The sequence below is a fragment of the Cynocephalus volans genome, chromosome 4 (genome assembly GCF_027409185.1).
Source record: "Cynocephalus volans isolate mCynVol1 chromosome 4, mCynVol1.pri, whole genome shotgun sequence".
NCBI classification, from domain to species: domain Eukaryota; kingdom Metazoa; phylum Chordata; class Mammalia; order Dermoptera; family Cynocephalidae; genus Cynocephalus; species Cynocephalus volans.
Window position 1 is genome coordinate 84361805 of NC_084463.1, and position 16744 is coordinate 84378548.

Below are 16744 nucleotides of genomic sequence, written 5' to 3' on the forward strand. Positions count from 1 at the left end.
TTAGTATGTTAATATATAAAGAGGCTGGCTGAAATGTGATACAGTTTTACAAAGTTTAGTTTAATCCGTTGTATGAGTCTGTTTTCAGTTGCTTATAACAATACCTGAAACTGGGTAACATATAAAAAAGAGGCTTATTTATTACAGTTCTGGAGACTGGGAGGTCCACAGTCCAGGGTGAATATCTGGTGAGGACCTTCTGGGTGGGAACTCTCTACCGGGTTCTGAGGCAACCAGGATATCATAATGGGGAGAATGGCCTGAGCGGGAGAGAGCTAACCTTCCCATTGGCTGTCCTTATAAATTCATCAGAACCACTTGCATGACAACCCATTAAACCATCAACTTTTTACTCCCCGAATGGATCAATCTATTTGGGAGTCCCACTAGTTGAGATACAATCACCTCTCAAAGGCCTAACCTTTCCAATACCAGCATTGGATTCCCCAGCTTCTTAACACTGTCACAATGGAGATCAAGTGACAAATGAACTTTGGGAAACATGTTTGACTGACAGCAACCTTATTCTCATGTATTCAAAAGCTGATTTTGGATTAAGATCTGTTTAAGACCACAAAGGACATCAAATGAGAAAACTTGCTTTTGTCAATATGTTTTGAATATACAAGTTTCTTCTACATTTTTATCAATGGGTTGTAAGAAAAGCACACTCTGGATGATGAGTGAGAGAAAGAAGATATACAGATCAGTGGCATTCTGTACATTACTTCATTTTATTAATTTACTTTTTGAAAGTTTTATTATCTGTAAGGATATTGTATTAACATCATGTCTTTAAGTTGATAGACATTTCTTGGAACTGTAACTATACTAGAAAATGGTTGTTTGAATTACCATAGTGGCTTAGCAAACAGTGGTTCCTTGGTTAGCTGATTTTAATGTTGCATAAAAAGGTATACATTCTGGCTACAACAGTTACTGGTAGAGTGATGAAGGAGAAGTCATCAAGACATAATGGTTATGGTAATTAAGTGAAATAATGAGGTTAAAACTGAGTCCTAATCTCTTTGCTAAACCAATTACTTGAAATGAGCAACATAATTGATTTTCAGATCAGTTCAAACCTCCCCGTGGATCTACAGATTGAGTCAAACTCGTGCGGTTCAAGCAATTTATTGGAACCTAAAACCTCAGCAGAACTGCAGTACATTTATGGAGTTGGAAAGGTTTGGCAAAGTTGATGCATGTTGGTTAGGCAACCAAAAAAGTGTTCTACAAAGCTCAAGAGATTTCTTTAGGACCAGTTTTCCATCTGTGTCATAGCCAAAGTCCATCCTACTCTAGATAGAAGTTTATTATCGAGTCACAACTTGAGTAAATTTTTGCTTTGGTCTTTGCTTTTCAGGACAGAAACATAAACTGTTCTGATTTTCTTCCCTGAGAAAAATGGACTCAGACATCCCAGAAGCCTTCCAGAAAGAACTCACCTGCCTCGTCTGCATGAACTACTTTATAGATCCAGTCACCATAGGCTGTGGGCACAGCTTTTGCAGTCCTTGTCTCTTTCTTTCTTGGGAAGAAGCCCAAACTCCTGCTCGTTGCCCAATGTGCAGGGAACCATCACAGCAGAAAGACTTCAGAACCGATATTCGTGTGAAGAAGATGGCTTCCCTTGCCAGACAGTTTCTGAGCTCTGAGGAACACATGTGTGGGACCCACAAGGAGACAAAGAAGATCTTCTGTGAAGAGGACAAGAACCTGCTGTGTGTGCTGTGCTCTCACTCTCAGGGGCACGAGGCTCACAGACACTGTTCCATTGAAGAGGCTGCTGAGGAACACCGGGTAAGTGGTGCCTCTGAGGGTACTATGGAAGCCGGGAGCTTGTACAGCTAAGAGATTATGAGGACAAACAGGATCATGATGATGATCAATTCATTCTTTCCTGATGTGTCTAATGTGCACCAGATACTATTCTAGGCACGGAAAATAGAGCTGTGAATAAAATACATACATGTCTTCGTGAGGCCGACAGTCCAATGGGAGGTTGATAAAGTCAATGTTTATTATTTTGGTTATTGAAAATTACGTTAACATCACCATAAAACTCCCATTTTCACCGAACCACTGGCTACTACAACTACTTGGGCAAAGAGGATTTTATATGGGAAACATGTTTAGTATTAAGAGACAGATAAGTAGGATAAAGTACATTGAGATTAGCAGGAGAAAAGCATTAGTAGATGAAGATTATGAGATAAGATGCTTATCTGAAAGCCAGCCGACTACATACAATCTTTACTTGTCTGTTTCTCTAGGCTAATGATTACATTAAATGTGGTCTACAGTCTGGAATCTTCCAAAACAGAAAGTTTATGGAGGGTAAACAGGCAAACGTGATATTTGTACTTTCTCTAAAGTACTTTTATTCAACATTCCTTGCCTTTCTCCATTAGTTAGGGTATGAAATCCATAGTATTTGCTTTTCTGGTTCTCACATGCATAGGTTTTTTTTTTTTTTTTTTTTTTTACAGGAGAAGCTATTAAAGCAAATGAGATCTTTATGGGAAAAATTCCAAGCCAATAAGAGAAATCTAAATAAGGAGAGGAGACTAACCAACCTGTGGATGGTAAGTATGAGACTGTTACTTTCCTCAGAACTGGCTTGAAGCAGACATGATAGAGAATTACCCATTAAGAACGTGAGCTGAAATCATCATGTGCAGTGAGATTCTATGAATGGGTAGAACAATAGAAAAATAATTCACCTTTTCAGTGTAGGGTCATGTTCTTAGTTTTTCCTGACACTAATATATTAGCAACTACAAAAAAAATCCATCAAAAGAAAGTTGAACAAATGGTTAGATGAAGCAAAATACAGAGATTTTTGGAAATTCAGTAACCTTTAAAGAGTTTAGGCAAAATATCTCAGATTTAAAGTCAATCTGAGTCCTGAGAGACAAATAGGTGTTAAAGGGCCATGGGTATTTCAGGCAGATGTTTATGCATGAGATGAATTCCAGAAATTAAAGGACGTGTGATTGGTTATCGCAGGTATTTCATACTGATCAGCACAATGAGTTCTCGGGGTTAAAAAGGAAGTGCGATTTGAGAAGCAATTTAAGAAGTGTAGCTGTGATGGTAAAAACTGAAAGCACAGGGGCTAGACAATATTATCATTCAATTTTTTTTTTTTTTGTCGTTTTTTCATGACCGGCACTCAGCCAGTGAGTGCACTGGTCATTCCTATATAGGATCCGAACCCGCGGCGGGAGGGTCGCCGCGCTCCCAGCGCAGCACCCTACCAAGTGCGCCACGGGCTTGGCCCCAATATTATCATTCAAGTAGGAGAAAATAGAATATGTTGAAAAGCTGAAAAAAGGGCAAAAAATAAAAAGAAATTGGAGGAAGTGAGAAAATGAATACATGAATATTGGAAGTAGACATGCAATGAAATGAGAATTAATGTTCCTAAAGTGGCAGGTCAATATGGAGCCTGTGACATTAGATAGGAGGAAGATAGACATCAGGATGATAGAAATCTTTTGAGGGTTTAGGTATTTTAGGAAGACCTTGTCTGATGGCTTCTAATCCATCTGCTAATTTTAAGTGGTCAGGTTGCAGAGTAGAGAGATTTGCGACTAGAGACTAGTGTATTAAACAGATTAGACTATTGCATATAATAATTTAATAATAAACCATAGATTTCAACTGTTTTAATATAGTGTTTCAGATGTGAGAAGATGCATATTAAAGATATTAACCCTGGAAGGCAATTTTCCAGGTGTCTCAGAAACTTATGAAGAGGATAAAAGTGTTTTGAGGAAAGAATGATTACTTTCTTTGTGTTGTTAATAAAGAGAGAAACATAAATGAAGGAGGAAAAGAGAGAGATGAATTTTGTGGATTCCAAAAATTGGGAGGAGGTGAATTTATGGTATCTGTGGCTGATTAATAGAAACCATTAGCCAAGGAAAAACATATATGGTTTAAGTTTAAGTGGAGGAGGTTAAAGGTTGCCTGAATATGTGATCAACAAAATCCATTTCCTTACAGGATTACGTGTATCTGCGCAGACAGATGACCAGGGCTGAGTATAGGAAGCTACATCCGGTTCTCTATGGGGAAGAAAAAGAATATTTAGAGAACCTGAAAAAGGAAGGCTGGCACATTTTACAACAGCTCAAGAAAAGTGAAGCCCAAATGGTTGAAAAGTGGAGACACCTAAAAGAAATGTATGAGGAACTGATGAAAATGTGCCATAAACCAGACAAGGAGCTGCTCCAGGTAAGAATTTCTTTTAGCTGAGGTTCATATCTTTAACATCCATTGTTTATTTGGTACCAAAAATATATTTTCTCATCTCCTGCATCTGTGGTGGAGGTCATTTTCTCACTAGGCATAGTAGAGATACTGTAACTTTTAACCATGAACAATAAAGCTGTATATAATTGTGAACACTTTCCCCAGAGAAGATTCCCTTCTATAATTCTTATATACCTTGTTCTAATAACGAGAAAAGAATGACTTATTCATGGATATCCAATAGATAATATGGGAACATTTGGGAAAAGTTCCCATTTACTTTCTTATTCTCTTTGGATGCCCTATATCTGAATTGCTCTTATTTTGAAATACATCAGTCTTTAGAGATAACCCCTAGAAAGAACGTTTGGTAGACAGGTAATTTTTGCAGCTACGCACAGTTACTATGGTTGCTACCCACCTCCTTCTCTTTTTTTTCACCCTAAGGGTTTGGAATTTATTAAGAATTTAGATTCTGTCAGTATGTTTGTACTGGGTTTATTATTTAGAAAGGGAAAGGGTGAATTTAGAATATTTAGAAGAAGGTTTGGGGAGTGGTTGTGATTGAAACTTTTCTTAGCTTTTCAAAACCCAAAGACTGAGCAGTCAGAATGCCCAATTTCTGAAGAGAACTCATAGCTTTTTTTTTTCTTTTTACAGGATTTAGGAGACCTTCTAACAAGGTAAGTTTGGCTTTCAATGTAAACAGGGGTAATATGAGGGCTATGAAAGATCTCAAGCTCTTTCTAAACAACTGAAGCCGTTATACATTAGATTATATTGTTTGTTCATGTGTCCAAGTATTTGTGTGTTTTACTGAGTGTATAATTCCCTGTGCCTCTTTATCAGAAGTTAGTCTTGACTCCCTGCCCTGTGGCTCAGAGTTATGCATTAAAGGCTTAATGCAGAAGTTGCTAGGAAATAGCTGCCTATGTTTTTAGGATTCAACATCTTGAAGTGCATGGACTAGTTTTTCCCAGCTCGTAGGCAAGAGAGGCAAGAACTTCTGAGAATCAGGGGGATGAAAGCAGGTAAGCATAGAGAAATGTAAGAAAGATTCTCGAAGAATAGTGCAGTCCTATAAGATGTTTGTGGAGGTAACTGAAATATCAGAAAGGAGTTTTGATATAGTATTTTCAGTTGAATGTTTATGTCTTTTCTTAAGCACTAGGATAAAATATTTGGCACCCAAAAGATTAACTTAATTCTCCTTCTTCCAGGAGTGAGTCTGTGCAGCAGCACATGCCCCAGCCTGTGAATCCAGAGCTCAGTTTAAGACCCATCACCGGACTGATAAACAGGTTTGACCACTTCCGAGGTGAGTGGCAGCCACTGGTGTGACGTGACTGCATAAATTGTGCTTCAGTAACAGTTGTCTCTAGCCAGTATTTCCCCCTCTATTGATCTTTCATTTAGGAGAAGAGAGAAGCCTGTGAGTAGTATGGGTGTTTATAGTTCTATTTGTACTATGATAATACGGACAAAACTGAAAGAGAGCTGGTGAAAAAATAAATGTCATTCAGACCTGTAATGAATTACATATATAGAGAAAGAAGAAACAGAAAAATGGCCCTTTGAGTCTTTGAATCACTCTTTGATAACATGTCAGATGTTCAATGAGTTGTATAGAACTGCACATTTATTCAGTAATTTCCAATTTCAAATTAAACACAATTAATATTGATGATAGGGTGTTCTATATGCAAATATTTTTCCTAAAAAATTTCTTAGTAATTGAATTTGTAAACAACATGAAGTACAATGTATATGATGAGAAAAATAGGTGAATAAACATACTGCACAAGTAATATTTTGTGAACAACCAAAATAAAGTTGGTGGTCGATGAGGCAGGAGTAGAGCTCCATGGTACATCCAAACCTGGAGGGTCCCCGCAGGCAGAGGAAGATTAGGCATCACGGAAGCAGGAGAAAAGGCAGAAAATTCCTAGTAAGAAACCGCTTTTAAAGCCATATTCAGGTTTTGTTCTTAAGTGTAAATTAACTAGCACATAATAACACCAGCAAGGCGATCACCATTTTATAGGTCTCACATTGATATTCTCTCTCCACATCCCCCAAAGCTGCAGGGAGGGTAAGGTTTGTTGCCATGGAATTGCAGCAATACACAAGTCTCCAGTTTTTCATGTTCTGTAAAAAGTAACCAGGGAGAAGTAGGCATGACTTCCCTTCCCTTTATAATCTCTGAATTTTTTAGATTTCTTTTTCTATTGAGTTTAGGTATGGGTTTCTTCTATAGCTTAACAGGTAGCACATGAATCTGATATTTTTTCAGCCAGAACTGCTTTTGTGGACCTGACCTGTTTTTCTTAGTGACACTCTAGGTAGATTTTCTTATTTCATGCATGATTTTATTTTTATCTTGACTAGAATATTCTTTTTCCACAGTGGAAATTTTCTTCGATAATGAAATAACCAATCACAATATCAGTTTTTTTGACGATGTGAGAAATTTGAAGTTTAGACATGACCATCAAGATGCCTCTTTGAATTCTGACAGATCTAACTATTTTGCTGCATGGGGAGCTCAGAGGTTCACCTCTGGAAAACATTACTGGGAGCTGGATGTGGACAACTCTTGGGACTGGGCTCTAGGAGTCTGTAAAGATTCCTGGATAAGAAACACTGGCAAAATGCTTGAATCTGGGGACACATTTCTTCTTCTGTGTGTGAGGGAGGATAATCATTACACTGTCTTGACCACCCCCCCAGTGATTTATCATTACATAAAGAAACCTCTGGGCCGGGTTGGTGTGTTCCTTGATTTTGAGAGTAGAAGTGTGAGTTTTGTGGATGTTGCCAAGAGTTCCCTCATATGGAATTACCCCACTGGCTCTCTCAATTTCCCTGTCAGGCCTTTTTTTTGCACTGGCCACCCATGATCAGGCATAAGTCAGAAACCAGATGTTGTCTGGGAATTCCATATCTGAAAGAGCCCTTCTCAGTTGAAGCAAATCAATAATGTTTGACTGTATTGTTTTCTCTCCTTTAATATAACCTCATTTTATTGTTATTAAATAGAATGTATGAAGTGAAAAATTGTGTTGGCTCATTTTCTTTTAATTAAAATCATCTTTTGCATCCCATTATCGAGAATATATGCTGTGGTTGCTTACATGTTTTGTGAGCTTGCTGAGGTTACACACATGCATGGTTGTACAATTCCAATTTAACGATCTAATGGGGTTTGCACATTTAGACAGACCTGGTTATCCACAAAACACATGTCAGTTTGACCTCTTCTCTCTCTTATTGATATAATAAATCCTACAGTTGTATCACCCTCAGGGAAAAAAAGAAGCAACCATACATATTATAGAAAACTACCTCTGACCCTCAGGACAAGGATTGACTTTTGTTTTTATGATCCCAGAACAGCCTTTCTTTTCTTTAACTTTTATAATAATATAAATGCCAAAATATGAAGCAAGTCTATTATATTCACTGCCAGAGTCCCTGCAGATAACAAAATGACTGCTACATATTGAAAAGTTAACAGTTACTTGAATCATTAAATTAATAAATAAATAAGACAATTATTTGAAAGGAGTAGTTTTGCTATTAAAGATAGGAGTATTAATTGAATAGTATAAATTTTCAGGATTTGCGGTTGATGTAAAAAACTGATTGAATTACACAAGGCTATTTCAAACCGAATCAATTTTCCACTGTATTCAGAAACACCTGTTAGTGTGTTGAGAAGCTGGGAGTAAAGAGACTATCAGCATCAAGGCTAGATGCGGTGTGTGTGTGTGTGTGTGTGTGTGTGTGTGTGTGTGTGTGTGTGTGTGTGTGTGTGTTACAGTCATGGTGTCCATGCATTATTTATTTTAATTTATTTATCTTAATTTAAGACCATCCCCCAGGTTATGAAAGATGAGATGGAAGGATGAAATACAAATATGTGCCCTTACTCTCTGTCCCCATTTCACCATGATACAATAATTTGTTGATTTTTGTTTCAGTTGTTCTGTGACACACTTAACTATATATTCACCAATGTATTTCCTCCACCAAATACACTTCCTGAAAATATTGCCGAAATTAACAAATGCTTGTTAATTAAAAAAGAATATCTGAAGTTTGGTAGACATTGCTGTTTGCCATTCCTGGGAATGAGTATTAGCTGTGTGGCCTTGAACATGTCACCTAATTATATTTGCCACAGATTCATCATCTGTCATTCCTAGCAATAATAAGAGCTTACAGAGCTTATGTTTATCGAGCATTTGTCATGCATCTTACATATAAATGTGTTCTATATGCTTTAAATATAAAAAACCCTATAATCCAATGATAACAATAAAGAAACTAAGCCAGGAAGAATTTAAACAATTTGAACTATGTGACTGGTCTCCAAAATCTGTGATCTTGACTTTGCTGTGTGTTGATTCTCAGATGAAATAATGTAGGTAATCAACAAACATTTCAATGACTGTTGGTGACAGTCAGATTACATAATGCAAGTATAAAGCTTATCCTAGTATCTAACACAGAGTAAACCCTAAACCTATTGTTTTAAGCCTGGGCATGGCTGGGAGTGCTGGATAAACAAAGATTTTTCTTTTTCTTTCTTTTTTTTTGTTTTAGTAGGAAAAAAAAAATCAAACAACAGGCACAGCAGAGAAATACCCCCAGGAGGTTGTGTTCAGTGAAGATAAGATGATCTTTATATTTCTTTGAGTTAGAACCAGGAATGGGTATTCAAGGATGAGTAAACTCTGCTTTTCTCCATTACTAAGTTGAGGATTATTCACCTATCCATGTCTGGCTAACTAAAGGTCATGTGGCAAGGGACATCTTACTCTTTTAAAAATCTGTTAAATGGATGATTAAACAGTAATGATTATGCAAATTATGAAAATACATATCAGTAATATTCCCTTATTCTTTCCATCCCTACCACCTAGATTCCATAGTTAACCTTTACTCTCCTCCTCCAGTGCATTTCATACAAATCTTTATTAGCTAATGGAGAGAGTTCATCACAAGCTCTTTTTGACTATCTGCACTTCAAGTGATCTCAGATTGTAGAATTTCACTTTCTGGGCCTTCAACCCAATGCTTTCTTCATTTACACCTAAGGCTTCTGAGCTCTCTCCATTGACACCAAAATTTCAACAAGCAACAGCCATTTCAGCCTAAATATCGCCTTGCTACCGATATTTTTCTTTTTTGCAAAGAAATGTTATAGCTAATATTCTTATTTAGCATGGATTTACTTGTACGTACAGGCAGAATTTGCTTCTATGGGTATTTAAGATTTACCTTTGGTTTTGAAAGAGGAGGAAAATGTGTATCTATTTGGCAAATTTTCTCTGCTATTAAACCAAGAATTTCTTATTCTAATCATACTTCTGGAGATATTTATTCTTTTTACTTTCTAAATCTTTAGTTTTGATGACCTACATTGGAATTATTAGCATATGGGACATACCTGTGGTGGAGAAGTAAAAAAAAAAAGGTGAGATTACGTGGAACCTTGCAAGTTACATAAAAAATCGGGGACTCCCCTTGTTCCCATGCTCAAAAGGGTTTATTCGTTTACTTGTTTGCCCTCTTTTTGGCAGAAATTTAATTCTTTATAGAAATAAAAATAAAAGCTGATATGGAGAATGAAGCATATGTGAGATAATACCAAGGAGATGAAATTGTAAATAAGATAATGCACAATGTGAGAAGAGAATGTAGTCAATGATTAAATCCTGAGAACCCCCTAACATAAAGGACACATTAAGGAACATGAGAAACGAAGGAACTAAGATTAATTAAAGGTAGTAGGAAAAAAACAAAACAAAAACAAAAAACCTCTTTGTGGCGAAATAAAGCAAATAAATGAAAATAACATAAATGCAGTGTTTCCCATGCCCCCTCAATTTTATCAGCATTACTTAATTTATCATTGTAACTAACTCTAGCTGAGGAGCCTTTGGATTTAGAGAGGAATGTGGTGCCTTCCTATCAGCTTTCCTTTTATTCATTGCTAGTGACCAAAGATTCGGGATTATTTGAAATAATGTTACTGTTATGAGATCATGGTAACTATACTGTTTTTCAATCAGAAAGTGTTATTTCTGTTCTCTGCTCAACTCCTGATGTGTGTGTGATTTTGGTCAAATTTCCTCATGTCTCTTTAGGTTTTTTCATTATATGCTCAGATATGCCGAACGACAAATTTCAACAAATTTAGTTAAGTGATTAATTGGCTTTTATTCATGATTCATGAATTGATCAGCATATCATTGAGAAATAGAGAGGTGCTGTGCTAGAAATGACAGAACTGTTTGTTTTTATAAGGTAGCTTGACCAGGAACAAGGAAACAGCATAATATAAAAAGTGGATTGATTAACATCAGATTCGTTCAGTTATTCTTCTTGTAAGAATTAAAGCACAGAGAACTTCCTTATCATGCTGGCTAAAAATGGCCTGTTCGTACATTCGACTATTACCTTATCCCTCCTGAGTTCTCAGAAGGTCAGTTAAGGAACTTAGATTCGGTTTAGTGATGTGGAACATTAACAATAATGACTCCATTTTAGTTTGGTCTGTTGAGGCTTAATGCAGGAGCTCAGTCCACATTAATGTCCTCCTATAAATTTTATTCAACAGATTTTTTTTTTATCATTTGATGTCTCAAATTTCTGTGACTTTATAGGATTTGATTTCCCATTATTGGTATTCATTTGAGGTTTCCTTAAAAAGGAAACAGGCCAGTCACCTAATACAAATTGGTCTTTGAGACCTCTAAACCTTTCAAATTTTTGAGGATCAGAAATCTACAAGCATGTTTTTGGTTTAAAGACGGAGCTTAAGTTCATTGTTTTCTTGCTTGAGAAAATTAGAAAGAAGATACTTTGTGAAAGATGGGCAGAAAATCCACAGAAAACTGAATGAGGACGGAAATGTGATTGTGATGAGGAAATGGGATCAATGGGAATTGTTTCCTTCCTTCCAATCTTGGAGAAAGATTATTTATTCATTCATGTGCTTGTTTATTCCCAGCCACTTGGAATTCATCCCTCCCCTCACCTGCAGTCCATTTCCAAAGTTATTTGGGAAACACCCACTACTAACACTGCATTACCCCATTTCTATTAAGAAAACAAATCACACTAATGGAAAAGAAATGTGATGCAAGGCTCAGAAAATGATGATCGAGAAAAAGTCTTGTGACTTTTGTAGTTTTGTGCTTGGAAGATTGACACAGTTTCCAGAAAGCTAGAGTGGGTCATGGAAGCTTCTCATATCAAGTGAAGGAGGCAATGCCTCAGCAAATGTTCAGAGTACAAAGACATCATTCCTCACTTAATCTGTAGTAACAACCTTCTTCAAGCACCAGGTAAGAACAGATTGTAGAGGCTGTTATTTCCTCCTTACATGCTATCCTTAAACACTTCTCTGTAATTTTGCATAGATCAAAAAATCATATCTATTTCTACAAATTGGTTGGCTAGACTGTGACTAACTAATTTATTTGTATTTTTCTTTCTCAATATTACTTATTCACCAGTATGCTTATGTTTTTACACACAAATCTCCTGAGAATCTTACGTTGCTGCCTTTTATGTTCATTTAGAATTTAAGAACCAGGTAGTATGTCTAAACTACTTTAAGGATCTTATAAATATATCATATGTATTTTTTTCCAATTCTATGGAAAAGATTTCAACTGGGGGTAATTTTTCCCTCCAGGGAATATTTATTGATGTTTGGAAACAGTTTTGGTTGTCACAAATGATAGTTAGTACCGATATCTAAGGGTAGAGACAGGGATTTGGCTCAAATCCTACACGGCATAGCCAGCATCACCCCCCCACAACCCCCAACAAAGAATTATGAGTCCCAAAGGTAAACAGTTCTTAACTATGAATCAGAGAATCTCAACATAAATTAATGATAATAATAACACCTAAATAAGCCAGTTACTGTAGAGAACAGGCAATCAGTAGCAATCCTATCTAAATTGCAGGCTGAGAATGACAAAAAAATACTTTTGGTCTAAGCTTCATATGGGACTCCCTGAAATAACTCTAGATGACCAATTTAAATTTATACATATTTAAGGTAATTTGTGAGGATTGCCACCATGATTTGAGATGTTCTGCCTTTCAGTCTGCAAATATATTTTTAGTACTATGAATAATGATTCTGAATTCATTCTTGGATTATTTCATTGCTTATTTATTAATCATTCATGCTAGGTACTAAGAACAGATTGTTTTACTCTGGCTGGTCTTTTTCAGGTTTACCAGAGAGACGGGTTAGCCTAATATCTCTCCTCTGGTCCCCGGTATTCCTGAATAAAATCTGACTACCATTTTCCACAACATTTGACTTTCAGGTGGCTTGCTTTGTTAGGGTGCTGGAAACCTGACTTGGTTTTGGTAACAAGACTTTGGCGAGCCTCAACCAGGAGCTGAATGTCCTGGAGTAACAGATTTTGGCAAGCCAAGCCAGGATTTTTGTTTGGGGGAAGCAGCCAGACTTGTTCCTGGTAACAAATTTTGGTGAGCCAAGCCAGGAGCTGAGTGCTCCCGGTGGCCTAGCCCCGCAATGAATAGAGCAGTTGGCAGCAGGAGCAAGCTAGGGCTTACCTGTTCATGCCGTGGGAGTGAGGCTGGGTCCACCCATGGGTGCCAGCTGCCTGTGGTAGGGAAACCCCATGGATGGGATTTTTTGAGACTTCTTCTGATTTTGCGGCAGTGGTTTAAACCACCAATTCCCTGCCTTTTGTTTGGTGAAGGAAGGCAGCTCTAGTAAGGGATTGACAGGCTCTGAGCTGCTAAGTCTCACTAGGAGTTCTACACTATTTTTGTTGTTGTTGTTAAAGGTAACATTTTGGATGTGAGAAATGACTTGAGGATACCGAAGCCAGCATTTTGTTTGTTTATTTGGGAAAGCTCTGTCTGTTTGGTTTTGAATAACTAACTACGTTTGTACCATTTGATCATTAAAAATCCAATGACTAAAAAGAATTTTTTTTTTTGTGTGAGTTTCTCTTGGCAAGATTGAGAAACAAACTATGATCTTGACAGCTATAATTGGCTAAGTCTCTGGAGAAAATTTGTCTATCTGTGCACACAGTTCTGCAAGAGTTAAGACAGAAACTTACTGTTTAAGAGAAACCTATTAAAAGAATCAAGGCCACTTGGATACTTTGTTTTTCTTATACAATTCACCCACTCCTAGCTATATGTAAATACTTGAGAATTTAACCCTAAAGTCATTTGAAACTGAAACTGAAGAAAAAAAATTAGAAGAGTAAAAAAAACAGAAACTGAAGAAAAAAAAAAGATTAGAAAGCTATTTTTTTTTTTTAATCAGACTGCTATGACAAATGTCTTCAGAATTATCAGCGTACATTTTTGCCTGGGTTTACTGGTCAAAGAGGATTATATTCATCTCTTTTAGAGGTTTTTAAAATTTAAGTTTTAAACCCAGCCTAAAACAGAATGATTTTTGATTATGCACTTTTTAGATAAATGAGGCTAATTTAATATTGTTGCTAGAAAGGAACAAGTAAGTAGGAGAAGAGAGATGTGAAGAAAGCTATGTGTAAGAAAGCTTCTTGTGTAGTGAACTTTTGTCCTAAAGGAAAATGATGGGTTATTTAGGAAAGAGGACTTATAGGACAGAACTGAAAGTCTAAAAGCATGTGGTGCAAATGTCTGAGTACATCTTAGTAATGGTTTGTGAAGGGGAAATTTATGAAATAATTTTGTGTGATTAAGTTGGCTATAATTAGAAGAGAATTATTTTGATATTACAAGACACTAATACAGAACTAAATTTCCCCTATCTTTGAACAAGGTTTTCTTGAAGAATTGATCTGTTCTTAGTAAAATTGCAAGATATTTTGATTTTTCTCTAAAGGCATCTTCAATTAGATTCATGGAAAGAACTGTAACAAGTACTCTTAAACACAGCTTTCAAATATCTTTAAGAACAAGAAGAAAAGTTTTTCAGATCTCTAATAAGAAATGTGATCAGTATATAAAACTGCTAATCAAGATCAAGCAAAGCAAAAATTAATTATATACAGTTAAATAACTAATGAACATAATGTTTTGCATTTCTCATTGTTGGTTCTTTACTTAAATGTTTTGTTTTCCAGATTTAAGGAAATTTTGTCACTTAAGCTATGTATAACTTACAGCAATTTGGTAAATTATACTTTTATGAACAAAGATAGAAACATTTGCCTTTTCTCCCTATTTAATTTCTCCAAAATTTGGAAAGTGATTGTGAGTGTCCTTGCGATTTTTATGGCAATATTTGCATAAGTTCAATAAGATTTTGCTTTGTCTTTGTAATAGGATACAATTGGAAAATATCAGTTGTAGAATAGCATGTCTCTTTTAAGTTCCTGACCCCACTTTCTGTTGCTCTTTCTGTTGCCTTGATTTGGCCTAACTGCTGTTTCATCTTTCCCCCCAATGTGGGACATGACTACCTGGGAATAAGCTTTCCCAGGACCAAGGGATCAGTCTACCTGCGTATGAGCCTCCCCAGCACTGAGGGATCAACACAAAGAAAAGTAAGACTTTTTCAGTCATGCAATTGATCATCAATGGTTTCATGAGAAATGTTTTGATCAAAAAGAGGGAAATGATGTTTTATCTACACAAGCAGTTCTTTAAAAGTACTCATAGCCTTGAAGGTGGTGGGGGCATAATTTTGATGAGACATCCTGTTTCTAAACAAAGGATTCATGTAACTTGTTAAAAATCATTGATGTACCAATTAATGTATAGCCTGGTAATTCTGGGTAAGGTACCTGTTACCAATCAATTAATAAGACAATAAACAAATGTCCTTCATCCCTCCACCACTCCAGTCCAGTACCAAGAACTGTGCCCTCCATCATGTCAAATAGTTCCATTCCAAATTAACCCTTTCTTCAACCTGACTCAACTAGAAGCAGTAAGATGAGTTGTTTCTGTTCCACAGAAATGGAAGGAACTATTGATAGTGTGGAAGATGTTGGAATGAGCAGGACTGAAGTCATGTTGGGACCCCAAATCCTATGGGCTCTAAAAGATTTTAAAAGGTCACTGTTTGTTTGTTTGTTTGTTTGTTTGTTTGTTTTTTATTAGCATGCATTTCTCTGAGTTCCTTTTTTTCCCAAGGTTATTTGTTATTTTCAACCTTGGTTAGGGGACAACATGACATTATTTATGTGAATGTAAAGTTGCTTTCCAGTCAGCCTGGGGTTGTAAACTTGCCACCAGTCACATATTACCCACACCCTGAGAAACCAAGGAAGACATCAATAAAGCTATGCTGACTCCACCTCGAGGCAAATCAAAATCCTGCATGACCCCAAGATAACAGCAAGGATGGGAACAGAAACCAGATGGAGGCTTGGCAAGACCTGCACTTGGCTCCTTGTATGGAACCCCCACAGCTCATATCCATCTCCCTTCTGTTTTTCATTTCCCACATTCCATTCCTTCAATCTCATCTTTGAAAACCCATCAGTAAATTTGAGTCTTTGAAATGGTTTTAGTCTGGCCAAGGTCCTTCAGGTTTACTGGAGAAATGGGTTAGCCTAACATCTCTGCTCAAGTCACTGGTCTTCCATAAATGCTGACTTCCATTTTCACCAACACTTGACTTTGGGAGTGTTTGGTTTTTTGCGGGGGCAGGAAGCTGGACCTGGGTTCAGTAACAAAATTTTGGTGAGCCTAAGCCAGGAGCTAAATGACCTGGGGTAACAGATTTTGGCAAAGCAAGCCAGGGTTTTTATTTGGGCCAGGTGGCTGGCCTTGGTCTTGCTAACATATTCAGGGAGCAAGGCATTGAATGCATACTACAGTAATTTTAGTTACAATTTGGGTTAATGCTATGAAGAAAAAAAATCCAGGGAGTTAAGGAAATATATAATGAAGTATAAACTTAGGGTAGACTAAGAAAGTGGCATCTGAAGACACTTGAATGGTAACTAGGGTGTGGTGGGTAGGAAGTTCAAGCAACTGAGAAATGCCATTGAATTAGGAGGGAGCAAGAAACAAAAGTGGAGTGAGGTAAGAGGGGCCAGAGCATTCAGAGTTTCATGGGCCTCAAAAAGTCTTTTAATCTTAAGGAAAGTTTGTTAACTGTTTACTATTTTTTTCTAATTATTTTGGTATATATATTTTTTATTTCTACAAGATAATCATCCTTTACAGATATAAATATATCAACAGTTTTATTTTCTACTTTTCAATCCTATAATTTTCTTTTCTTCTTTCCTCTCCTACCATTCCTCCCCCACCATTTCAATAAATTGTAAAAGGTAAGACTTCCAGTACAGTACCCAGTGAAAGCAGTAATAGTTAATGCCATTGTTCTTATATCTGCTTCTACACATCGAAGAATTTCCCATGTACAATGGCATTGGATGTTTTTCTTCTAAGCATATACTTTCTCAGATTAAAAAAAAACTTTTATTCATAGTTTACTAAATGTTCTTATTGTGAC

At 36.6% G+C, this 16744-nt stretch overlaps 2 protein-coding genes across 2 annotated transcripts; both read left to right on the top strand.

The window, feature by feature from the left end:
* The first annotated feature begins 1407 nt into the window (after positions 1 to 1407).
* Positions 1408 to 5604, top strand: LOC134376236 (tripartite motif-containing protein 43-like). Its single transcript, XM_063094855.1, has 5 exons — positions 1408 to 1803; positions 2493 to 2588; positions 4015 to 4245; positions 4924 to 4946; positions 5484 to 5604. Exons 1-5 carry the CDS (start codon positions 1408 to 1410, stop codon positions 5602 to 5604), a joined length of 867 nt encoding a protein of 288 aa, XP_062950925.1.
* On the top strand, positions 1408 to 7163 carry LOC134374984 (tripartite motif-containing protein 43-like). The gene is made up of 6 exons (XM_063093134.1): positions 1408 to 1803; positions 2493 to 2588; positions 4015 to 4245; positions 4924 to 4946; positions 5484 to 5581; positions 6670 to 7163. The coding sequence occupies exons 1-6, from the start codon at positions 1408 to 1410 to the stop codon at positions 7161 to 7163; spliced, it is 1338 nt and encodes a 445-aa protein (XP_062949204.1).
* Positions 7164 to 16744: the final 9581 nt, after the last annotated feature.